Source organism: Borostomias antarcticus, assembly GCF_949987555.1.
Source record: "Borostomias antarcticus genome assembly, contig: scaffold_65, whole genome shotgun sequence".
In the NCBI taxonomy this organism is placed as follows: domain Eukaryota; kingdom Metazoa; phylum Chordata; class Actinopteri; order Stomiiformes; family Stomiidae; genus Borostomias; species Borostomias antarcticus.
Genome location: NW_028176587.1, coordinates 498,796 through 525,975, shown reverse-complemented (window position 1 = coordinate 525,975; position 27,180 = coordinate 498,796). Strand labels below are relative to the sequence as shown.

General features: G+C 44.0%; 1 protein-coding gene across 1 annotated transcript; it reads right to left on the bottom strand.

The window, feature by feature from the left end:
* Positions 1-8,010: 8,010 nt before the first annotated feature.
* On the bottom strand, positions 8,011-24,848 carry LOC311328288 (uncharacterized protein; the record flags this gene model as incomplete). Its single annotated transcript, XM_084462276.1, has 21 exons — positions 8,011-9,101; positions 14,041-14,088; positions 14,192-14,272; positions 14,399-14,456; positions 14,558-14,686; positions 14,803-14,936; positions 15,354-15,407; positions 15,521-15,922; positions 16,621-16,686; positions 18,040-18,234; positions 18,579-18,746; positions 18,876-18,968; positions 19,733-19,810; positions 20,297-20,354; positions 20,644-20,763; positions 20,857-20,990; positions 21,084-21,152; positions 21,244-21,774; positions 24,108-24,236; positions 24,567-24,624; positions 24,771-24,848. 21 exons carry the CDS (start codon positions 24,846-24,848, stop codon positions 8,011-8,013), a joined length of 3,774 nt encoding a protein of 1,257 aa, XP_084318402.1.
* Between the last annotated feature and the right edge of the window lie 2,332 nt (positions 24,849-27,180).

The window sequence follows — 27,180 nt, the reverse complement described above, 5'->3', positions numbered from 1 at the left end:
TTGGAGTGCGCCCGTTCGCAAGGGCTGAATTTATGAGAAATCCGAGGTGATTGCGTTCACATCAATTCTACAGACATCCTAGGCTTGAATAATAATCATAATCATAAATACGAGGATATTTGTATCATTTCCAATTACGTTTCACAATCATGATTCTACAAGGCATCGCAGTGTCCTAAAATAAATAAAAGCACTACACAAACACTGCAAATGGCAGTGAATTAATAAATAAGCACTAAACTCAGTCGCTATACTAAGACTCAGCACAACAGCACCTTATATTCCATAGTCGTCAGAATGGACACAATTACATTCTGTAAATAAACGTGAATATCCATAACTAAAATATATCATATGGTCCTACATAATATAGATATAGGGCCTATCAAGATCCATAAGTAGCCTACTCATGCATTTAACTAAACTGTACAATTGAATCTGCTCTCAGCACATCACATCCCTTTCGGCTATATATTTTTCATTTTGTATTAAAAGTCCATATATACTGTGTTGTTTTCTTTTGCTATTTTGTATTGGTTTTTTTCACCTTGCTTAAGCTTAGTGTGCACGTTAGAGCCAGCGGAGAAACGTCTCACTGCTCATTTTATTTTACTGGTATGTTGCATGTGACGAATAAAACGTCGAATTTGCACGTGCTCTGTGCACCAGCTTCACTACTTCCTGAAAGTCACTTGGCTTCTTTATTTCCTGTCCAATATGATTGGATTAAGTGATTTATCAGGTGTGCGCTGGGTCTTCCGCACACCTGATTAATCACTTAGGCCAATCATATAGGACAGGAAATAAAGATGCCAAGTGACTTTCAGGAAGTAGTGGAGCTGGTGCACAGAGCCCAATGGCATGGAGGTACGCTCAATGGCCCAGTCCCAATGTCCCCCCTAAACCCTCAAGCCCTGAGCCCTCACAGACTTATTGACGTCACCTGGTAAAGTGGTTGAGTGCGAGAGGCTGCAAGGGCTCGAATTGGTATAAAAAGGAATGGGACAGCACTTGCGACATCACATTACATTGACGTGAAAACACATTTCTTACTATTGTGGGTGTGGGGCTTTTTATCAAATTTTCAATTTTACATGTTTTTCTTGTAGGCCTTCATGTAAATTAATTTTGGGCTGAGTCAAATCCCCTTTATCCGAACTCTGTGTTACCCTCAAAACATGTCTGTTCAACTTGTTGAAATCATTTCATTTTGTGGTGATATGCGAACTACATTACTGCCTGTGATTCTTGTTTGTGATGAATCCAAAAGTATTTACTTAAGAATGATAATATATTATGTATAGCCTACACATTCCTGCACCTCACAACTCTTTCCATATTCATGTTGGAAATCTCAATTCAAAGAACACTGCACCGAAATGGGTGATTAATGTCATACTGCTTTTAACTGGGAAATCATATGATTTAGAGCAACAGAAATCGATGTAATTTATAACCATAGCCTACATATTTTTACACATCACATTATACAAACCCATGGGGTTAATAACCCATACTTAAAAATAATGAAACCAAAATAATTATAAGGCTACTTGTGCAGATAAGCAAGTCCAGCTGAAAAAATGAAAACATATTTTGTTTTGTAACGTGAACATTAGGGTTGGTTGATCTGTCGGTGCTTGTTTTTGGCTGTTCTTCAGGTAACCCATGAGGTAACCCCGTGTTTCACGTCACAACGATATGAACTGTGGGTAATTCCCTTAGGCGAAGTCTGCAGAAGGGCAGACTTAAGGGGCCATAAAGGGCTCAAAATGTCTGCCAGAGAGCCCTCATGCACTTGCCGATTTGACATTGGGATGAGCCATCGGTCTCAACTTTTTCCGCGCTGTCTGGGGGTTTTGTGTGCACACGACCCTGTAGGAAGGAGCTGGCGGGGCGTTTATGCAAATTCAGGTGTACGAGAACGCGCATTCAACTTAAGAAGGGGAGCACAGCTGAGAACACTTTGCCGGTTTAGGAACACATTTCCATTCATGAACCCGGCGGAGATCTTTCTTAGGGTTGGTCTTACGAAGTTCGTAAGAAGACATTTAAGAAGACACTTGTTCAGGAATGAGGACCAATGTTCACTGAACACCTAGCCCTTTTCAGTCCTGTAGTCGCATGCTCGCTCGCTCCAGTCCTTTCACCCTCCGTTCACTTCGCCGTCAAAATAAATCGGTCGGCCTATTTAGGAGAGGCACTCATATTTACAAGTGTCAGATAAACATGAAACTTAACTTACCTAAGCAAAAGGGTCTATTTAAACAAATGCTGGGTTTTGAAGCCTCGGCGCTACCATTAAATAACTTATTTAGACGCGTTCTGTCCGAGTGAAATAATTTTTCCGAGGTAGTCTTCTTCTGTGGTGGTGGCGGTGTTTTGAAGCTTCAAAGAGTATACTGGTCAGCAAGTCTTTCAGTCCCCTGCTCCCCTCCGGACACTCGGGCTTTCTTACCGAATGTGCTGACTCAGACCAGACAAAAGGCCATCTCTTGAGCCAGCTGTCCTTAAATTGGTACAGCTCTAACTAAATTGATGTTTGACAGAATATCCAGTGTCTTATATGAATGATTACTACATGAGAATAATACAGGCATGAGGTTAATATAATACAGGCTAAAAATATATATGCTCATTCTAAACTTCCTTGTGCCTTTTGCCCTATCTCTTGGGGGTAGGACGGTGGAGGTATCTCTGGGGGGTAGGACGGTGAAGGTATCTCTGGGGGGTAGGACGGTGAAGGTATCTCTGGGGGGTAGGACGGTGGAGGTATCTCTGGGGGGTAGGACGGTGAAGGTATCTCTGGGGGGTAGGACGGTGGAGGTATCTCTGGGGGGTAGGACGGTGAAGGTATCTCTGGGGGGTAGGACGGTGGAGGTATCTCTGGGGGGTAGGACGGTGGAGGTATCTCTGGGGGGTAGGACGGTGGAGGTATCTCTGGGGGGTAGGACGGTGCCCTCGGCGCCCTTTATCTTGTAATTGTAATGCAGAGGAGGCAGAGAGGAGTAACACAACGGCCTCGGAGCTGATATTGGAGTGCGGCAGCCACACAGGTAGGCGGAGAGGGTACTGGCTGAAAGTGTCTATTGTAAGATTAACTTCTGTAATAAACCTGTATCTGTCGCTGCTTCTTATCCCGTGTTGGAGTGAATTCTTCAGTGATTCTTCATTGCAAGAAAGACAATTAAGATCGTGGTAATAGTTAAGCGATGCTGCACCTCTTTATTGAACTTATTATACACAATTCAGACTAACACACAAGAAACATCAAGAAAGGCTTCAAAAGCCAACACTAGTATAACTTATTCCTGTGTGACTACTGAGACAGGCCTAGGTATGCTTAGCTAAATAGTGTTCGACCATATATGACCATGTGTTCTAATAAATCTGAAGTCTTGAGGGACCTACTGTATTGGAGACAATCTTTCTAGGAGCAGACAGGGGGCACTTGTTATAATTGTATCTCCTTAGGGACACGCTGACCCTACAAGTATGTGAAGAAACACCAAGGTCAGCTGCAAGCTTAACTCAGACCATATCAAGTTTAGCCAAAGCTTATAATGAATTACTGACGTCCCACCTGCCAGAGGGTGTCACTTTCCTCACAGTAGGCTTAACTGTTGACTAGTATATTTTGGTTTGGATAAAGAAGGACTGTTTTTTATTTAATTCTATTTAACCTTTACTTAACCAGGCAAATCATTAAGAACAAATTCTTATTTACTGTCCAGGTCCGTCGATGACAACTATTTTATTTGAATCAAAGCATCAAATCATTCTGCAGTAATGATGATATGGGTATGAACTAAGACAAGAGCCATCATTTGATTATATGAATATGCTTTTCCCATTGATCTAGTAAGCTCACGTACAACCTGAAGGTATCATATTCTGTTTTCTCAACACTTCATCCCGGGTTGGTTGCAATCAGCTGGTCTCATGAGAGCATAGGCTACTGTAACACAATATTATAAAGCATTTCAATGGTTACATAACAGTGTGATATTAATAACAGGAGGGGGGTGTCTGCCATCATCTTATTGGTGGAGGACAGCTCAGTCCCAAGTATAAGCCAAGAGGGAACTGGTACCAGACCAAGTTCCCGATGGAGACACTGACTCAATCAGTCAGGGAGCTAAGAGTTCGCCAAACATGGAGCGCTCTTTCCAGCAACTGGAGACTGGCTGTACACCAAGAACTGGCGAAAACACACGCCTACCAGTTCAGCTTTCCTGGGGGTTAGATAAAGACTACAACAGAACTTAACCAAAACTAGACATTTCATCAATAGGCCTATTCCACAATGCAGAATCAAATATTTCTCCCACAGTACAGAGGCTTTAATCCCAGCAGGAATTTTGTGTTTTGTGTGTGTGTGTGTGATGACTAAACACCCCAGAAAATATATCCCTGTTGTGGGAGATGTTTTTTATTTTGCTTAAGAGTCATCCACAGAATATTTTAAGCATGGTTAGTTTTAAATCACCTTCAGAATAAACCAGCACTGTCACAAAGTGAAGTTAAAGTTTAGAGAAACAGGAACGCTTCTGATGTATGCCTTCCAATGCCTCTACGCCACAATATAATGTGTCCAGAGTAATGTATAGAGATAGGCACATATAATGAGGTTATTGAAAAGAAAAGAGCTTGCACAACCACTATGCAGACCAGGTGCAGGACAAACCAGAGTAGTGAATGAGAACCAGGCCAGGTCCAGCCTGGCTTATATGCATGGCTGGCTTGTTTCTGTTCAGGACTGGTAGGATGGAAGCTAGTCATGCCACTGAAATAGCTGTGAATTGAAATGACATGAAATAATGTCTGATAAATTAAGATAGGTCGCCTGGACACATCAGTTCCAATGCTTCCAATGCTAATCCAGCACAATAAGAGCGAGATAGCCAGTTAGCTCATGAGCTCACAACAACTAGCAACAGCTTCCATAACATTAATGGTAGTGGTCAGTGGCTAAAGCAGTTACACTGATGATAACATACAGTCATCCCCAGCCAAGACCCCGGTCTCCCAATTCAATGAAATTAGCAATACTCTACCCTCCAGGCTTAGCGAGGGGCCTTGTGGACTGATATCTTCAGGGTGTGTGTGAGAGAGAGAACATGTATTAGTGAGATTTTGCTGACTACTGTTGTGTATTTGTGCACGTTACAGAATTTCTCGTACAATATTGGGTTAAGCCAGAACAGTTCAACAGTGTTAGAAGAATTTATTTCATCCATGGATAATTACAACACTTAAGTGTGGCTCTCTGACAAGCAACCTGCAACAAGGGCGGTCAGTTGAGAGAGAGACCGATGCTCTCTGGAATTCAGAATTCATCCAGAAAGTGCTCAGCTCCCCCTTTCCTGTCCATAAATCAGGATGTAGATAAGACTCAGAACTAGACATGCGTAGAGACACTATGCAGGTCCAGACCCTCCAGATCCCAAGCGTATGTAGTAAAGTTCCCTAGGACATGGGTCAGTGGGGCCTGCCCTTTCCATCCCACCCAGTTATACTTCAGCTGCCTGTCCAAACATAGCTCTCCCTGACCTCTTTGTGACCCCAAACCCTTGTCTCACATTGTGATACATTAAACACTGTCTTTGAGTTCAAGGTACTAAACACATTATCCAGAACAAATTTTTACCCTTACAGTACAGTAGGTGATGCGTGTGTAAGAATGTGTGACTCATATATGCACCTGTGTGTGTTTGTACGTTTACAACATACCAGGTATGTTTCGGTCAATGGTGCAGAACATGGAGACATCATTGGACCGGGTGCAGGGAAGAGATGGGACAGTGCAAAGGCAGATAGTGGATCATCCATCACAGCAGTCAGTGTCATCAAAACTCACGGACGCACGCACACACACACACACACACACACACACACACACACACACACACCGGAGGCATGTATACATTTAATAGAAAAGATTTAATAGAACAAAATAAGTCTTTTCAAATACAAAAATAATATCATAATATACATTAAAACAAGCATTCGGCTCCAAAAGTCTTTCCATGCATTTATTTTTTTATTAAAACGAAAATACTTTAAGCCTTATACTTAAAATACTGCTGTATATAACAAGATAAACATAAAAAAACATCTCTGTGCCTCATTAACCATATGAAATTCAGATTTTTGGGAATGAGTAACCAGAACGTCAACTCACAGTGAAACATATAAAGAGAAAAATAAAAAATAAATTCCATTACAATGTAACAACATAAAAATAAAAAAAAAGCCTAAATAAACATCTTGTGCCTCATTTTCCATAAGAAATTCAGATTTTTGGGCATGAGTGTGATAGTAACCAGATAATCAACTCGCAATGAAACATATCAAGGGAAATATAATTAGGAAATTCCATTACAATGTCTATTATAAACAATATAGCTGATGTAAGAGTGTGTGTGTATGTCTGTCTGAAGTTTCAGCTCTTTCTTCCAGTAGCACCAGGGGTAGAGAGGGATCTGCAGTCAGCACCTCTTCTGGAACAAACCACAGAGAGAGGATAAGAATCGTCCTTCTACATACGCCCCCCCCCGCCAGTGTGGGTCTGTGTCAGTACTGTAGGTGTACTGTCTTCAGTGTGTCAGTATACAATCTACATCTTCTATGTGTCAGTATATAATCTACATCTTCTGTGTCAGTTTATAATCTACATCTTTTGTGTCAGTAAAAAATCTATATCTTCTGTGTGTCAGTATATAATCTACGTCTTCTGTGTGTCAGTATATAATCTGTTTTCTGTGTGTCAGTATAGTCTACGTCTTCCGTGTGTCAGTATATAATCTACTCTACTGTACATCTTCTGTCTGTCAGTATATATAGTTTATGTCTTCCATGTGTCAGTATATAATCCAAGTCTTCTGTGTGTCAGTATATAATCCAAGCCTTCTGTGTGTCAGTATATAATCCAAGTCTTCTGTGTGTCAGTATATAATCCAAGTCTTCTGTGTGTCAGTATATAATCTAAATCTTCTGTGTCAGTATATGCTACATCTTCCGTGTCAGTATATAATCTAAGTCTTCTGTGTGTCAGTATATAATCCAAGTCTTCTGTGTGTCAGTATATAATCCAAGCCTTCTGTGTGTCAGTATATAATCCAAGTCTTCTGTGTGTCAGTATATAATCCAAGCCTTCTGTGTGTCAGTATATAATCCAAGTCTTCTGTGTGTCAGTATATAATCCAAGCCTTCTGTGTGTCAGTATATAATCTAAATCTTCTGTGTCAGTATATGCTACATCTTCCGTGTCAGTATATAATCTAAGTCTTCTGTGTGTCAGTATATAATCCATGTCTTCTGAGTGTCACTATATAATCTAAATCTTGTGTCAGCATATGCTACGTTTTCTGTATCAGTATATAATCCAAGTCTGTGTGTCAGTATATAATCTAAGTCTTCTGTGTGTCAGTATATGCTACGTCTTCTGTGTGTCAGTATATAATCCAAGTCGTCTGTGTCTCAGTATATAATCCATGTCTTCTGAGTGTCAGTATATAATCTAAGTCTTCTGTGTGTCAGTATATGCTACGTTTTCTGTGTGTCAGTATATAATCCAAGTCGTCTGTGTGTCAGTATATAATCCATGTCTTCTGAGTGTCAGTATATAATCTAAATCTTGTGCGTCACCATATGATACGTTTTCTGTGTCAGTATATAATCCAAGTCTTCTGTGTGTCAGTATATAATCTAAGTCTTCTGTGTGTCAGTATATGCTGTCTTCTGTGTGTCAGTATATAATCCAAGTCTTCTGTGTGTCAGTATATAATCCATGTCTTCTGTGTGTCAGTATATAATCCAAGTCTTCTGTGTCAGTATATAATCCAAGTCTTCTGTGTGTCAGTATATAATCCAAGTCTTCTGTGTCAGTATATGCTATGTCTTTTGTGTGTCAGTATATAATCCAAGTCTTCTGTGTCAGTATATAATCTACGTCTTCAGTGTGTCAGTATGTATGCAGCAGGGGTGTCATTTTGACTGGCTGCAGGTCTAATACGGTCGCTTCACCAGTACCTCTCTGGCTGAGCCTGTTTCCAAGGAAACTTGGTTGACTGTAGCTGTGGCAGCACCAGCCCAGGTGTCGTAACTCATCTGATGTCCCGCTGGCAGTGGTTGGGCCGTGCCCCAAACTGGTGCCGGTACTACCAAACCCGCTGTGCCCATATGGACCATCAGTGGGTCGTAAGGGTTGAAGCTGCCTCCAGAAATCCCTTCAGGGCCCACTTCTGCTCCATGATAAGCCAGCATGGGGTAGCCGTGATACCCGCCACCCAGATACCCGCCTCTGAACACCGGTGGTAGAATCTCTACCATATAGATGGGATCAGTCTGCGGGTGGCCATAGCCCACCAAGGGCTGGGGATCAGAGCAGGGTACAGAGTTCACATGGTTGTGGTCGAAGCGGAACTGTCGGTTCTCATAGTTCCAAGGGTCTACACCAGCCAGTTCCTTGTGTGACAGTGCTGTCTCCAGCTGGTCAGTAGGGGCCAGCACAGTGGCGATAGGCTGGCCCATCGTCTCATCGCTCCGAGAACCCTTAGGAGGTGGTTTCCACTTCACATCCCACCTGTTATTGGCCCTCGCAACCGGTGCCCCGCCACCGCTGTCTGGGCCGGCCGGGGTGGCAGGCTGGGGCTGGGCCAGGGGCCTCTCCTTCAGCATGGCAGGGCCCGAGCTGGCTGGGCTGGAGCTGGGCTGACCTGAGGGGCTCCTAGAGGACTGGGCCCGGGCTGAGGACGCCTCAGTGAGTTTGGCTGAGCGGAGATCCGAGAGGTGCTGGGGGAAGGCGTTTATAGTCCGGGTGGGTATGGACGCTAGGGTTGTGTCAGGGTTACTTGTGGTCCTGGAGGGCCTGGTTGTCGGCTCGCTGGACTGTCCAGGTGGTTGTTCCGAGGCTTTGCCGTTAGAATGCCTGTGCTGCTCAGAGGGCGGCGGGTGTGCGGAAGCCTGCCTACTTGCTTTAGAGGGGGAGCAGGAGTCATGTCGCGGTCTCTTGTTTGAACTGGGACGGTTTGTGTGCGAGTGTTTCGTCTCGCTGTCCTCCAAGTCTTCGTGACGCCTCTTCACTGTGTCTCTGCCCTCTGTGAAGAGATATACAAAGAGTATTCAGCATTCAAATCCCTGTGATGGGGGACCGAAGCCAAGGAAAAATACCTCAGTAACAAGAGTATGATGTCTCAGGATGCAAAAGCTTTACTTGTGCATATACGTGAGAATCAACTCAACTCAATGGTGTTACAATACGTACATGTATCCTCCAAAAGGTAGGACAAGCAAAAGTCATGATTAGCAGAAATATGTGAAAGATGAGTACTGTAATCATGAGTGACACTAGAATACTGTAAGTAGGCAATTGTAGCAGGCAAGGGGCTGTCTGGGGAGCTAATTACTACAAGCCATTTACACCTCCTAACAATGACTAGGCCCTGCTAATCTGCGCCATTTGCTTGGGGGCTCAGCAACAAAAGCCCAGTTCAAAGGAGTTCACAACCCCTAGGCATGGCAGACATTGCAGGAGCTATTGAGCTGGGGTGATGCTTGAGTGGCTTGAGTCTTGAGTGATCACATTCTCCTGTGGTGGATAAGAGCAATCTACAGTGCCAGTGAAAAGCATTCAACCCCCCTTTGACTTTTTCACATTTCATAGTTGCATGTAATCAAAATGGATTTGGGTTTTGTCACTGATAAACAGAAAGTACTCACTTTAATGTCAAAGTGAAAATACAATCTACATCTAATTAGAAAAAAACCGCCAGGTGCAGTTAAATCTGATGAGATTAAAATAAAAACTTTTTGGCATCGACAATAAGCGCTGTTGAGCACATCAATGCCAAGAACACCATCCCTTACCAAGAACACCATCCCTTACCAAGAACACCATCCCTTACCAAGAACACCATCCCTTACTATCATGTTTCTCAATCCAAAACTCTCAGGATGCTATGACATTATTCAAGTTTATTCATGCATGGAGAGAAGGTTCTTTGCTTAAAGACACTGCCCCCTACTGTTCAGTCACATTAACAGTCTAGCCATGCATTGAGTTACAGTATCTGTAACATTCTACAAGCTTGAAAAATATTAAAGTAAGGTATGCATTAAGGTGGGCGTGGTTTTGATGAGTAATTAGTTGATTATTAGTTAATTAGTAATTAGTTAATTATGCATGAGTTTGATTTTGAGGGATAGGTCATTTTGACTAAAAAGTACTTCTAACTTTAGTAGCTGACAACTCACTTGTGTCGTATTGTCTGGTTATGCTGTTGAGATATCACTGAGTAAACGTATTAACACCACATGACATCATTCTATACGTAATTAAAGTATTCTTGAGCTCACGTACAACAACACAGAAGGTTGATGTTGCATTATCCCAACGCATGTGAATATCTTGTGTTGTGTGTGTGTGTATGTGTGTGAGTGAGGCCCATAAAAGCGTCCTGACCTCCATTTACTCCCAGGTCTCTACACACCCTGATGTAACCCGGATCCTCTAGACTCAGCAGATACATTTTAAATACTAGATGTGTTTTTTCCTACTGATATTGAACTATTGAAGAATAATTGTTTCTTTCCTACTGTTATTGAATTATTGAATGATAATTACCTTTTACTTACTATTATTGAACTATTGAGTGATATTTTTCTGATAAAGGATATTTTGGCTATATAGTCTGCTTGTACTAGCACAAAGCTAATAAAAGCTAATTTAGTTATAACTTAATAAAAGTTGATAACCTAGTTAAAGAGATATGGCTGTTATACTGCGACATAGAATGCTATATTGCTACAGACACCCCTGCGCTGAAAGTTGACTCCTCCTGCTGAACTTGAAACTTATTTCTTAGAAAGACAGATGCAGTGGTTAGGTTGTGGTGGAAAACGGTTTTGGCAGTGTTGTGGGCATGCTTTGAACCCACCTACAGTAATAAAGATGTATTAACCTGCCTTGTCTCATCACACTGACATATTGGACCGATCCATTCTCAGATTACTGGAAATGTACTGCTTGTTTGTACAACCTGACACATCAGCAGTTCTTGTCTGGACTTAGATCAGAACTCCACCTAGGGTTTATTTATCGCGCCATTCATATTGTCCAATCATAATGTGGCCTTTCTTCATCATTAAATGCTATATTAAAGTGTGATTGTACTTGATTGACCCCAGTTGCAGGCAACCATCTGGGATGAAGTGTCGTTGATGATCTGTCAATAAACGCAGTTTCAACTGGCATTTCTGTTGTCCATCTGTTTCATTGGCAAAGTATCAAGACTTCTACAGCAGCAATTGACTTAACTCTGCATGAGGAGTCATTCAATCAGATATATAACCATGTGATACAATCAAGGTTTTGTTCCTGTTGGGATGTTCTCATAGACAGAGAAACATTATTGCGTTCAGTTTCATTGCAATCTATACACCATTTTTGACCCATTACATTATAGAGCTTTCATTGTGCTTTGAATAATTAAACGGCTACTGATGAGAGGTCAGTGGAGACCCAGGAGTTCTCGTCTTCACCCTGGCGCTCACCAAGGGAGGGTTGGAACACAAAGACCTGTCTTTAACTAGTTTCCAGTCCTTCAGCAGTGCGCCGCGGGCAATCAGTTGTCCTGCCTGACAGCGCCAAAATTGAGGTGGAAATTTGCCGAAATACGAGACTTGGTGAAAAGAGAATAAATATACTGCAGTCTACAAGAGACCTGGGATTTGGGAGAAGATTCATCTTCCGGCAGGACAATGACCCAAAACATACAGCCAAAGCTACACTGGAGTGGCTATTCAATCCAATTGGGAATCTGTGGCAAGACTTGCACCCATCCAACTAGATGGAGCTTAAGCAATTTTGCAAAGAATGGGTGACAATTATTGCTGTAAAGTTTAAAGATTGCACATGTATATGCTTGCTGGAATCAAGTTAATCAATAACATTTTTGTTCTTTTAATTAGGCCTAGTTGTTTTCTATCTGTGACTCAATGCACTGTACACATCATGCCCTGAGAAATAAGTGGCCTTGACGAAATACATACAGTAGCCACCATCTGCTTTTGATAACTGCTGTCCAGCTCTGACACCTGTTTGTGCTTCTGTATGAATGTAATCTCAAGGGGAGGAACTCTTTTTTTGCATTCACTCTGAATGCGCCATTGTCTCTCCCCTTGCAAGTAAAATAAAGACAGTTTTATACCAGAAGCCACAAAGAGTTTTCATTTACGTCCAGATGTGCAGATCTGCCCAAACAGACTTACAGCTATAATTGCAATAAGTATTAACTCTATTAATACTTATGGAATCAATTATTTTCTGTTTTTTATTTGTAATTAAATTAGGACAAATTAGTTTTTTTTCCATTTTAGAATACCTTGTGTTTATCAGAAGAAGAAAAAAAGTCCAAGGGGGTGAATATCTTTTATAGGCCCTGTATGTTATGGGTGTAGGGTTAACACCAACTCCACAATGCTGTTGATTCCTATCAAACAAATGGCCCTTTCTCTTTGTATCCTCAAACTGGTCAGTGATTGGTTGAAAGAGATTTACATATTATGATTACATTGGTCAACAGATGTGTGAGACGGGGTCTCAACCTCATTTAGAGTAAAAACAGAATTGTAATGTTTGAACACAAACCTACTTTGACTTTTGGCCGATACTACTGTTATCGTGCTTGGAAACCTTCCCCCCTGCAGTGGTTGATTAAAAACTAGTTAATGCATTTGAGAATTAAGGCCACTGGTTTCTTGTTAGTCAGTATGATGGACGAGCCCATCAAAGGGGGGATTATGTCGTGGAAATTAGTAGAGTTTAGAGGTGTGTTAGGCCGTAAGGTCAAGTTGGGTCATCTGGGGAGAGCTCCCCAGAGTGAGCTCCCCACTTCAGAGAGTTCTAGTCAGGAATTTTCCACTTCATAGTACTGCATGTCTCAACAACAAAGATTTATATCTACTTACACAAGTTCCAAGAAAGCCATTAGCCACAGCACACACTGTGTTTGAGGTTAGGATATAAAGGTGATGATGAGCTCAGTTGGGCTGGGGCTGTACATCAGATTTGTGAAGCTGTGTTGAGTGTGTATCAGTAATAAAATACCCGTAAAGGCTGATCGACTAGAGTCTCCTGTGAAGTTTTGTACTATCAGAAATTACCAACATTGTGAGCTATTTGTAAACAACAGTACTCAGCGCACTGTTAGACAGGCCAGACAGTTACCCTACATAGCTGTAATAAAGCGGAAGCTGTCCTGAATCTGGTGCTACTCTGTCAGACAGGAGGGGACACCACAGGACTGTAAATAATTTCCTTCCTGAACTGACCCAACTAGATAGCCCACTACAAACCATATGACCTTATTTCAGTTAAGGTGCATTCACTGATTTTATGCATATTGTCAAAACTAATTAAAACCACTTGATATCAGATTGTTTCATTGAGCCATCGCATCCTAATAGCGTCCTACTTCAATGACTCACCCCTATCGGTCACCTGGCTGTTGTTATTCCAGCATTTCTGCCTGTGTTGTCAATTGCCTGTGTTGTCTGCTGACCCGTGCCTTTGCCCCGCCCACTGTGCCTTATATGGCTCTGGCTGCTTGTTTCAGAAGTTGCATGAGTCCCTTACTGCTATCTCGTGGTAAAATAAAATAAATGAATGCAGCTTTAAGATTCCATCTTATCTTTGTTAGGAATGGGGGACTTAGAATCAGACCTAGGTTGAAATACAGTTTGAAATTCTTTCAATTACTTAATTGTTTGCTTGAGTCCGCCTGATGCGCCACGTGTGCTCTTTTATGAACAGCCCATTGGTTCTATTGTGCCAGGACAAAAACGATCAATTACTATCAAGTAATTGAAATGATTTCAAATAGTACTTTGACCCAGGTTTGATGAGAGGACCATCCGCCACCAATGCATACTTTCTATAAATGCTTGCTGAACAGAGAGGAACTTTGAGAAAGCTTTGACTAGCAGCTTCACAGTTCTGAGGAATGGCTTCCTCAACTCCTCATGGACTTCACCTACCATGGTGGGAGCTCAGCGGACTCTCCTCCACCTCCTGTTTGACCGCCACTGTGAACACAAACAACCAACCCGCTCAGTACTCAAGACACATTGTGGTCAAGGTCATACATGCAAACTACTATTTTGACTACAGAGAAAGCCAAAGTTGTACCAGGCTCTGGTTTGCTGGTCACGCGGGTCAGGAGTTCCGGCTGGTTCTGTTGCGTGCGGATCTCCTGCAGTCTGGACACAGCTGAGGGGAGGTGGTGGGGGGAACATAGTCAAGGGCAGGTTAAAGCGGTGTTCCACTAATGCCACTGTAAAAGTCCTATACGGTAAATGAGCCTGCTCTCTGGGATGGAAGAGTTCACAGCTGTACCTTTGTCCAGGTCCATGAGCCAGATCTCTTTGTAGTCTGCAGGGTCCAGGTGCACCTCCTGCAGAGCCGACAGAAAAAAGCGACAAGCTAGGAACTGGGAACGCACAGCGTATCACAGTAACACTTAACACCCTGACTCCATTCGAGGGCCACACCCACCTGTAGTGTGCCAGGCTCATCGTGGTTCTGCGCCTCCAGCTCCCTGGCCAACTGCATCAGCAGCACGGACTGCTCTGTCACCCCGAGGCCCTCCAACAGCCCCCGGATGTACCAGGGGTACCGTGCACTCTGGGGGGGTTAAAGAGTGTATGCGTTTACTCACCAGATGATTTTGTGCTTGTGGTAGTATACTGTATGTTTGTGCGTGAGAGGGTGTGTGTGTGTGTGTGAGAGAGAGAATTTACCAGGTACACCTGACGGTGCCTGTATTTAATGACGTGGTTGATGATGAGCTCACGCTTGACCTTGCTCCCGCACGACACACACAGGTAGAACGGAGCCTGGCCCTCACTGCAGCACTCTATTACAGCGCAGAGACCTGGAGACACACACACACACACACACACACACACACACACACACACACACACACACACACAGGATATGTACTCACACTACAGTAAGGAGCAACATAACCGGGTTTGAAGTGTGGGCAGCCGAAATAAAAAAATCTTAACAATTGAATTGAATTAACAAGGTCCAGTAACAACCATGGGGATTCGATTCTTTCGATTATTCAAGGTGTATTGAATTGTTGACTTCGTAAAACCATCCTGATCTCAAGAACTCACACTCTGTAGCGAAACGGAATGAATGTAATCTTGAAGGAGATCACAATAGAAGATGACCTCCGAATTCAATTTACTTACAGTAGAATTACAAATCAGTACATCATGGACAAACAATAAGATATCGAGAACGCGCACACACACACACACACTCCTGCCATACTGACCGACCACCGGCTCCGATAGTTTGCTCCTGATGTAGTCCCTCAGCTGTGTCCTTTCTGCCAGAACAAAAGAAAAAACATCCTCTTCACAACTCAATGTCAACCCCTCAGCTCTCCGGCAAACAAGACAAAACGCCATGATTCACCAGTTTGGGGGTGTTAGGCCTCACCTGCGGCTCCGGACCGTACGCCCTCCTGACTGGGTCTTGCAGTCGACCGTACGCCCTCCTGACTGGGTCCCGTGGTCGACCGTACGCCCTCCTGACTGGGTCTTGCGGTCGACCGTACGCCCTCCTGACTGGGTCTTGCGGTCGACCGTACGCCCTCCTGACTGGGTCTTGCGGTCGACCGTACGCCCTCCTGACTGGGTCTTGCGGTCGACCGTACGCCCTCCTGACTGGGTCTTGCGGTCGACCGTACGCCCTCCTGACTGGGTCTTGCAGTCGACCGTACGCCCTCCTGACTGGGTCCCGTGGTCGACTGTACGCCCTCCTGACTGGGTCCCGTGGTCGACCGTACGCCCTCCTGACTGGGTCCTGCAGTGGCCCCCGCCATCACAGCCTCACGCTCACCTTACAGAACGAGAAGCAGAGATACGTTTGCATTGTGCACGTGTGTGCCAACGTGTGTAAGTATGGGTTATCTATCTGAACAGGGAAAAATTAGAGTTCCACACACCAGATAGCTCTCATTAAAAATGCCCTAACATGCACAGTGGATTGTGTGTGTCTTTTCAAATTTTTTATTCAAACAGCCATGGCAGCATCCCGATGTTCTCTGTGATTGTCACCTCCTTCATATCAAGAGAGGGCCGTTCTCTGTCAGCATTGAAACAGTCCAGGAGTGAAACACACCACTAAGGCTACAGGAGGCTAAATGTCCTAACTGCTAATCATAAGCACGTTTAAATAGGAGTAGGCTAGCTGCAAAGCTACAGAGTAGTGTATTTATTTATTCATCCATGCATGAAGGTTTTTTATTAACTTGATGAAAGACATCAGCTTCAAAGTCAACAACTTCTTGTTTCATAGTAATTGGAGGAAGGAAAGTGGAAATAGTAGTTTTGTGCGCTTCGAGCTGTAACAGTTTAACTTTTGGCTAGACTACGACATGTTGCTATGGAGCATCCACCTTTTCTTTCCTTCTCCTGTCTTCCAAAGCAAGGTCTGCGAGGAGCTCCCAAGGCTACAATAACCATGTTAACGTGGCGCCAGTAACCGGCGAGAAGCAAAGTATACAACATGGGCTTCAGTTAGCTGTTTCAGTTTACCCAGATATCCATAGTGTGGTTCTTCAGGATGAACCAGACAGTCCTCTCTCTCTTGTTTGATGGTGACTGGGCAGAGAGGGAGAAACACACAAAAATGTATGATAACAATATATATTTCACTCACTTTGTCAATACACGCAAACAGACTCAGACAGACTTATTTGTAACTCATCCTGTATTACATCACACGTCCACCCACATCCCAGTTCTACTTAATTTTAGTACTTGGCAAAAGGCAGAGGAAGTGAGTGCAGAGCAAAATAAGCTTTACAGGTGTTGATTTTCGTTGTCTTTTATTATTGTCCTTATTCAGCTCTGCGTTTTGATTTCAATAAAAGACGGCCACCAATCTCACACAATACCACACAGTCCAGTGTCCCTTTTCTGATGTATTCCAAATGAATCTCTCCAACATGGGATTTGAGCGACAATCAAAAGCTGTTTATTTACAGAAGGTTTAGCATACAAAAGACGATGGCATCTAGTCTAATGTCAGCTTGCCTGTCTGTATGGCTGTCTGGCCCAAATCAAAGCATCTGAGCTTGAGCATGGTTCTTATGGTTCGGGGGCGTTCCACCCCCCCTCCTTCCTTGATCAGACTGGTCTGGACTGGTCTGGTCTCTCCTGTGACTTAAGGCCTTGTAGCGAGATAACTGGCCGATGGTTCGGCGCCCAGGTCTCTATCTCTAACCACAACTGTTGCTGTTGTCCACAGAATGTACCAACCATGGAATGTCATCTTTATCTCATATGGGATGTTTGTCTATGCGAAGGGAGACAGTTTCTTACAGAAACTGTGGCCGACAGCCACATTCAGGGGTCAAACATCATAATTAGAAACAGCTAACAAGATCAGGTTAAACCACAACATTTCTCTGAAAACAGCCATTTTCATCACAGGAAACAAAACTACATAAGAGCGTAAGGTACAAGTGGAAACCCAAGCACAGAACATTAGGGCAATGTAGTAGTTTGGTTTTCGGCTGGGTGCGTTATTGCAACAAAAGAAGGCATTACCACCTCCGCCTTTTCTTAAAATAAAAGCGCTAGTGTCACCATGACCGACACTCTTAGAACAGGTGTTCTTCACCTAGGTTGCCAAGTCCTGACAACTGCGAAAAAGTTATTCTTGAAATTCCCTCTCCACTGTGTGCTAGGCTAATGGTTCGAAGCCACTTCTAGTGATTGCAGCTAACCTAGGCTAACGGCACGTCTCAATGCTGACTACTGCACACACAGACACGAGAAGGGTATGTATCTTCTTGTCTGACTCTGGGGAAGATGGGAAATAAGCTAAATCTTGGCCTGTTCCTTTAAAGGCGTTGAAGCATAAACTAATCAAACGGTGCACTGCTCATTGTCATTGTGAGACTGAGTTGGGGGTCCAAGGAGAAAGCTCAACCCACAACACCCTCTTACCTGTTGCGTCCGAGCAAGGTGGCGTTTCTGGAGACTTCCGTGGGTCCTGGGTTCGGTCCTGGGCGGCCTCGTCTCTCTTCAGGTTCTGGTTCCCCTCAGGCTGGTTCTGTGCCAGATGTCCAGGGTGGTGTAGTGGCACCCCAGGCTGGACCAGAAACTCAAACTCGGGGTCCACTCGCTCCTGTTTAACCCTGACTGGGTAGAGAAAGGGAGAAACATTCTGCTTAACCTCCTCCTCCTCCATCACAGTGCTAGCTGTATTAAGCACGGTTCACATGAAGCAGCCCAGGTGGTTTTGCGTTTCAGAACTAAGTTCTAAAACTGCCATCAACATTCTAAACATTCTAAAACTAGCCCGGTTGCAGCAGTTGTACTGGATGTGAACCCGGCTTCACGGAGTATGTACGTATTTGAACATAACTTCAGTTCACATACTGTTGACAGTGTACTTGTAAGTCGCTTTGGAGCTGCTTTGGATAAAAACGTCTTCTAAATGACATGTCGTTAATATAAAAATGTAACTATTCTTTTCCTCTCACCTGTTGAGACAGGGCCCAGGTGTGACTCTGGAGAGTTCCAAGGGTTCTGGGTTCCGATGGGCTCTGGAACCGCTTCTTCCCTCTCTGAGCTCTGATTGGACGGGGGATGATCCGGGACGCATGTGACTGCCTCTCTGTGGATCGGCTCCCTCTCGAGACCAGGGCCAACTGAGAACAGCACAATAACGACGAGAAAGAAAGAGCGTGCGATCTTCGATAAGTCTACACAAGGTGTTCAGAGTATACAGTGTTCATCAAGCGTCGGTTGTATGTGAGAACTCCCGTTCCCAGACTAACCGGTCTCTGTCTCTGTTCTCCCAGCTGCCGGTGCTTCTGGTGGGAATTCCTCAGTGTTCCACCCAGGATGAGGCTCCCAACCTGCTATAAGAGCTAAACAGAACAGAGAGGTACTGCTAGTTACACCAGTCTGCATGTGTCTGTGTGTTGTGCATGCGCATGCGTTCTCTGGGCGTGTGTGTGCTCTGTGCGTGTGTGTGTGCTCCGTGTGTGTGTGTGCCCTATGTGTGTGCTCTGTGTGTGTGTGTGCGCTCCATGTGTGTGTGTGCTCTGTGTGTGTGGGTGCTCTGTGTGTGTGTGTGCTCTGTGTGTGTGTGTGTGTGTGTGTGTGTGTGTGTGTGTGCTCTCTGTGTTTGTGTGTGCTCTGTGTGTGTGTGTGTGTGCTCTGTGTGTGTGTGTGTGCTCTCTGTGTGTGTGTGCTCTGTGTGTGCGCTCCGTGTGTATGCGCTCTGTGTGTGTATGCGCTCTGTGTGTGTGTGCTCTGTGTGTGTGTGTGCTCTGTGTGTGTGTGCTCTGTGTGTGTGTGTGCTCTGTGTGTGCTCCGTGTGTGTGTGTGTTCCATGTGTGTGTGTGTGCTCTCTGTGTGTGTGTGTGCTCTGTGTGTGTGTGCTCTGTGTGTGTGTGTGCTCTGTGTGTGTGTGCGCGCTCTGTGTGTGGTGTGTGTGTGCGCTGTGTGTGTGTGTGTGTGTGCTCTGTGTGTGCTCTGTGTGTGTGTGTGTTCCATGTGTGTGTGTGCTCTGTGTGTGCGCTGTGTGTGTGTGTGTGTGCTCTGTGTGTGTGTGCTCTGTGTGTGCTCCGTGTGTGTGTGTGTTCCATGTGTGTGTGTGCTCTGTGTGTGCTCTGTGTGTGTAACTCACTCAGTGGGTGTTTGGGGGCACTAATCAGGGGCAAGTCACAGTTCTGCTCCTTACAGATGAGATTGAGCATGTATAGGGCTGTAACACAAACACACAAAATCACTTTAAAGGCCCCCTATTATGCTCCTTTTAAACAAGTTAATATAGGTCTCTGGGGTCCCCAAAACATGTCTTTGAATACTTTTACTGAAAATACCGCTCAGATTAAGCATTCTAGCATGGCTCAATACCCATCTGTTTCAGTCCTGTTCTGGATGCGCCGTTTCTGTGCTCATAGAGAGCATTTCTGAATGGCTAATTAACTTAATTTCAGATGGGGGGCTTCTGATGTCAGAACAGGAGGCAAATCAAATGGCTTGTCGAATCAAATGTTTTCAGAATTTGGCTGTCAAATTCTGAAAACCTAAAATGACTGGGTTGTCTTATTTCAAAGTTTGTGGACCCATCAGAGACCCAAATGTATATGCACAAGCACTGAAAAAGTGAGTTCTTCATAATAGGCCCCTATTTCTAACTACAAAGTACCTTAAAGCAAACCCAAAATATATCAACAAGATCAATTACCTTGTTTGAACGGAGCACATTGCACACGCCCATACCACGTCGGGCCCAGTCTAATCACCTGATCATTACATCACAACACATCACAACAACACAAAAAACAGGGTTCACATACAACAGCCAAGACAGTTTTAAGCGGGGTTCACAAACAACAGCCAAGACAGTTTTAAGCAGTTCTAGAATGTTTGTAGCTCTAGAATGTCTCTGTTCTAAAACTGGAATCTTGAAGGTTCATTATGTCAAATCTTCAGAACTACAGCTTTAGATCTGAGAGCAAGGTTTTTTTCTACAGCACTAATGGCTGAGCCATCTCCCATCTCATCTGTGCTGACGGTTTGCTGATTGGTTACCTGGGCATCTATCCCCGCCTCCTGGTGACTAAGTACTATGGCGATTTTCCTGAGGTGGTGTGGCAAAAACTCCTCCCATGCAGAGAGGACAGCAGGATCATCACTGTAGGACAGCATCCACTGTGTACACACAGAAAATGTATATGTCCGTTTTTATTGGGGTGGCGGGGGGGGGGGGCAGACTGATGCCGCGGTCGCATACAAATGACTCACCATGTAGCGGCACTGGTGTCTCTTGGAGATGATGTGATCACAGATGTGTGTGCGGGGGAGCATCTCGGCACAGCTCACGCACATGAAGAATGTGGCCTGCGATATCCCCTGGCACTCTATCACATATCCCAGCCCTGTAACACACATACGAACACCTTTCAACACTCCACATCATCCCACCCAAAAAACTATACTGAGAAAACTAGATGAGAGAAACACACACTGACCTATAATAGGTTCTTTGTTGCGCAGCCCCTTCACGCTCAGGTACCCTGACAGATTACTTCGTCTCTTGCCTGTGAGTGACACACACACACGTCAGCCAATGATAGACCAGCACACTACAGAGTGACAAATCAGTCCACCAATCCGAGTTGAGTCACTCACCAGTAAACGTGTTCTGGAGCACACGCCCCTGCGGAAAGCTGCCGCACCATGCAGGGCGGGGCTCCGGGTGTGCGTGTGTGTGCGGGAAGGAGGGCGCGCCCGCCTGTTCCTGGACCTGACTGGGAACAGTCCCCGTCGGACTGTACAGGAGGGTCTCCACGGACGCCACGGGAGACGGGGGAGCGGCGCCGCATTCGGGGGCGCCGGATTCCGGAGGTGTGTGGTCTCCCGAAGTCTTGCGCTCCCACCCCGCCGGGCTCCCTGGAGCTTCCGGCAGAGGCAGCGGCGCGGGTGCGAGCACCTCCGTAGGAGGGTGCGCTGGTGCAAGTTTGTCACAGTGTTCCGGACCAGGGGCGACAGGATCTGGACATGGCTCGTTCGCAGACAGGGTGGGGGTGATGGGGGGAGGGGTACAGGAAGGGGGGGTGTCTGAGGTACGGAGGGCAACAGGGATTGAGACAATGAGGTGAAGAGAGGGGGAGGCGAGGGATGGGGAAGGAACTTGAGGTTCCTGGTCTTCTCCCAAAAACACTGTGACAGAGAGAGGGAGAGGGGGGGGGGGAGAGACAAGTGATTGGCAAAGGACAAAAAAGCTAGAAAATATACAGAGTGCGGAGCCATCTGGGAAAACAACCGGAGAGAAGATTTGGGCATAAAAGCTCAGATTTGGTGGCCTCTGGCACATTCTAATGCCACTATTTCATACACTGGTCATAAAGGAGTAGTAAAGGGAAAATGCATGTTTAACCCTGTTTTAAGGCTACTTATGATCATATACAATGGTTCAGATCAAAACGTTGACAAAGCTAGCACTTTTGAGAAAGTCTGATAATTTTGGTCATACAATGGATGTGGGTGGGCATCTTGAAAATTCTTTCAATGTTAAACTCTCGATTTCAAAGACAAGAAACTCACCGAGGTGTTAGTTGGCGTTCTGACATATAATTTGCCATAAAGTAAGATTCTAGTTAATCTGGAAAGGCTTTTTAAAATATTTAGCATAGAACTATTTAGTCGCAGCACATACGTGTGGAAACGTCCGCAAACTAGGTAGCCTAGCAACATAAACAATAACAATAGTTACCGTAAGTAGTTCCGCTTCCTGAATCCCATCTGCGGATTGATCTACATATCTACAACGGTTGCTTCAATACAAGTCAATAGATTTCATAAAATGATCAATAAAACCCTACAGGATTCATACTTTGCGGCGAATTTGATGTCAGAACACCAACGGACACCAATTACCCCCTCGGTGAGCTTCTTGTCTTTGAAATCGAGAGTTTAACATGTTTTTGAAAGATTTTTCAAGGTGCCCATCCACATCCATTGTATGACCAAAACGGTGGTAGAGCAATTATCAGACTTTCTCAAAAGTGCTAGTTTTGTCAACATTTTGATCTGAACCATTGTATATGATCATAAGTAACCTTAAAAGAGGGATAAACATGCATTTTCCCTTTACTACTCCTTTAATATCTGCACTAGTATCATTTTTATCAAATTCTTATTCTTAAGCCAATTAGGTTGCTGAAAAGACTACACGTGTCCATGTAATTTACTTTACTGCATATTTCCTCAGAATTGTTTTACAAGAAACACAAAGGCACTCTTATTCAAAGAAAATAAACAGTTATTAAAGGTTATTTTAAGGGGGGGAAATGTTTTTAATACCGTGTCTTATCTAGCCTATGTATTGGTTCATTTTGAAACCTTTGAAGCTCAAGCAAATGCCCAAAAGTTGTTCTTGGATGTTTAATGGGATTTTATTAATCAAACTCATGTATTCTATGAAGTAATGTCTGATCAGTATTTAGAGCGCTGTTGAACGGATGGCCATTCCCAGTTCTCCTAAATACCATGTTCGGACTCTAGTCATGCTTTCTCTCCCTTGTAGCTAAACCTTCCTGCAGCATACCAATACCTTAGTATTTCCGTTCGTGCGGAAACCAAATTCACAGTATAACCATATTTGGTTTGACTTCCTGCGACTGGCAGGTGCTCAGGAAATGAGATAGAATCTAGTACATCACATAACAGGAAATGAAGGGTATGCGATGCTTGAGAACTACTTTCCCATCTTATGGTTATCATGAGTTATTTCCCTATTGTGGCTTGAGTGGGGAAATAACTCATGCTATGCCCAGATAGCACAATCTGTATCTTTTGTAACCATATTGGCCTTTTGAGATAACAGATGGACGGTTAGACCGACCAAGAAGCCTATATAAACTAACATGAATATATGTCTAATAAGAGGGCAAATCCAATCCAAATCTCAAAACAAAGCCTTTTAGAGAAGAGTGCTGTAATTTTGGGCACCAGGGCCGGTTTTAGCTATGGGCAAGGTAGCCCTGGTCCAGGGCAGTATTCAGGGCTATATCCCTGGTATACCGCCCTGCCAGGAACCATTCATTGCACCACTGACTCTTGTCACTCAGTCTGCACATCACATATTATTGTTACTCGCTGAAGTGAAGACGGTTTTCTAACGATAAAAGCCTTTTCTCCGAGGTAGCTTCACTTTCATCATCATCATCATCATCATTGGGAAGAAACCCTTGCGAACACGGGGAGAACATGCAAACTCCACACAGAAAGGCCCAGGAGACCTTCCTGCTGTGAAGGTACTACAGTGTAAGTACTGCGCCATAATACAGTACTAAGTGCTGCGCCACCAAAGCTAACCTTTAAGCCTACAAAATGGCGGCATCACCTCACCACTCTATTTCACTCTGGCTGCTCATCATCACCACGAGACACCAGCGCTGCTACAGTACATGGCGAGTGACATCATTTGCATGCCACACACATCAACTCAACATCAGTCTGCAACCCTCTCATAACAAACTGGTTCTATTTACCTTGCGCTGCCTCTGTACTGGTGAAGGGAGCCGTCTGTCTCAGATCTTCCGTCTGCCCCTCCTCCTGCTGCCCCTCCTCCTGCTGCACTCCCTCCTGCTGTCTGATGATGACCTCCAGTTTCCTCAAAGCTGAGGGTATCAAAACAAAGACCACATGTCATCCACAATCATATGACTATCCTCTTTTCTTTTCAGTATTTTTTTTTACAATCGGTAGATAAATAACTATTTATAAACTATTTGTAAACCATTACAAATTATATAAATAAATGATCAGTAAATAGCATACAGAACCCCTGTATGAGGTTGATATAGTAATCAAGCCCAGATCTCCCTACAGTGATGCACTGATGGATTGTCTCTAGTAGTCATAGACTTTGTCGGGACGTAAAAACTAAAAGTAACCGCAAACGGACACAAATCGGTGAAGAACTGGGAATGGTCAGGAATGAAGCTCACCTTCCTGCTCTGGTGCAGATATCAGCTGCTTTAACTCATCGTCGTTCACCTTCACTTTCTATACCAGAGAAAAAAGGAGATGGGAGGTGAAAACACTTATGAGTTCTGGTGAGTAGTAGTACACTGATTTCCTATGTTAAATGCAATTACTGTAAGCTGCTTTGGATAAAAGCATCTGCTAAATGACTAATGGAATGTAGTCACCTGCATAAAGAGGCCAGCGTCTCTGTCAACCTTCGCCAGGCGAGCAGTAATCTTGTGCAGCTTCTCGTCCTTCACCATTGGGGGAGCGGTCCAACCAGGATACTTCAACCTCTATATACACACACACATATACACACACACACACACACACACACACACACACACACACACACACAGAGTAAGCTAAATTCTAAACGTCCTAAGTACATAAGAGTCTGGGAGCTAATGCCAGATAACCGTTTGCTTTAACTGCTTTATTAATCTTAACGACTTCCAGAAAATCTTACTCTCCCTAGATAACATAGACCTCTATAGTCAGCCCTGGCTGAAGCACTGATTAAGACACAAACATACCACATAGTTGTACTGGTGACTGGAGCTGGTCATGTGATCAGCATGGGCTTTGTATCAGGGGCGTAGGTTTGATTTGAGCTTTGGTAGGGACACAATAGGTTGTTGTTGTTTCACGTAGTCTGGATTGAATCTGGGTGGTGGCCGAATCAGATTAATTTCCGTCGCCACTGATTGGGCAATGTGACAACGAATGACAAGGTTTATCCACAAAACCTACATCTGTTGAGTCAGACTATAATCTCACCTGTAACCCTGATGCATCTCCCGCCTGCCTCTCCAGGTCCTGCCTTTCTGCTGCTTTGACCAAAAAAAATCTAATATCCATTTTTGTCTTATTTTTTATGGTCATAAAAGGGAAATGATTGACAATATCAAACTACTAGCAGACATGAAACACTCTTTTCCGTGTAGCCTACAGCCTATTCTGTGTAGCATATGAAATATGAACATAATTACGCTGGACTTGGACTGAATTGCATAAACAAACCAGACGTCTCGTCTCGTTTGTTTAGCCTGTTATGCAAATTCAGTGGGCGAGTGAACCTAGCTAGTCATTGCTCAAACCTAGGAGTTTGCAACAGTTATACCAAAACTGATTTATTACTAGCTAAAGACAACTGTTATGACAACATTACAGCACCTTATCTCTGCCTCAGCAAACGTTTACGAGACCTAACGTTATAGCTAATACGTACAGCTCTGACTAGCTGCACCACCAGCACTAACATTACAGTTTACAGGCATTTAGTAGGACGCAAACTAAACTATTATCATTGACACAACTCTGTACAGAAAAATAATTGTCGGTCAACATATTGTATTCCCTTTTGTTCAATAACTTCAATCTTACTTCTGCTTAATCAAAATTCCCGCTGTTGACGTCAGTCGATGCTCGATGTGCTGCGAGCTGCTGAGCTCGCGAGGCCCTCGCTGGGTCACAGAGGGAGGGAGGGAGGGGGGGAAGTAGGCTACTGTACATTGAGGGGGGGAAGTAGGCTACTGAACATTGATGAGGGAGGGAGGGGGGAAGTAGGCTACTGTACATTGTTGAGGGAGGGAGGGGGGAAGTAGGCTACTGTACATTGATGAGGGAGGGAGGGGGGAAGTAGGCTAGGCTACTGTACATTGTTGAGGGAGGGAGGGGGGAAGTAGGCTACTGTACATTGTTGAGGAGGGAGGGAGGGGGGAAGTAGGCTACTGTACATTGTTGAGGAGGGAGGGAGGGGGGAAGTAGGCTACTGTACATTGTTGATTGGATAGCTTGCTGAACGCAGCTGTCAACCAGGCCTTAATTCCCAACCGTTTTGCTTTCGCAAGTTGTGAATGGTAATTAAAAACTACAGTTTTCACTCTGTATTATTGTTGGTAGGGACAATTCGTGTTTCCGTGGCTTTGGTATGGACATGTCCATAGCGTCCATACCTAAAACTACGCCTATGCTTTGTATATCCTAATGGAACACAGCTGACAGAAGTAACATTGCCTCTTCTTGGATCTGACCAAAACCAGGAAGTTTAAGCCTAAAGAATGGACAAACACACACACACAAAATACAAGTTTGAAAATGATTGAAGAAATACTGTACACTTAGGTCTATTATATATAAAAATCACACCCAGGTGAATGCAGGGAGTCAAAAGCAGTCAAAAATTTAAATGAAACAGAAAATGTGTATGCATCTGAAATGACCAACACCTGGAGTGTTCTGAACATTCTACTGGGGAGCATGGTCTTGTCCTAAGTACCACCATTCATTCTATATGAGGAAAGCATGGCTGGTTTCAGACAGCTCTATCTCAACACTGAAATACATTTAAATATATCAGTGTAGCTTGAAAAATGTAGAAGCAGTGACAAGTTTTATCCATCATTGAAATATGTAGTCTATTCTTTGTCCCATTAAAAAGATTGATAGAATGCTTAGTTTTAGAGTGGTGGCAGTTTGAAAATGTCCACACATTTTGTAAACTGACAGCACTCCAAGTTTTAACAGCACATACACATATTATATATCGAAATGTTCACATGATTTGCTGATTTGTTTGACAACCATGCT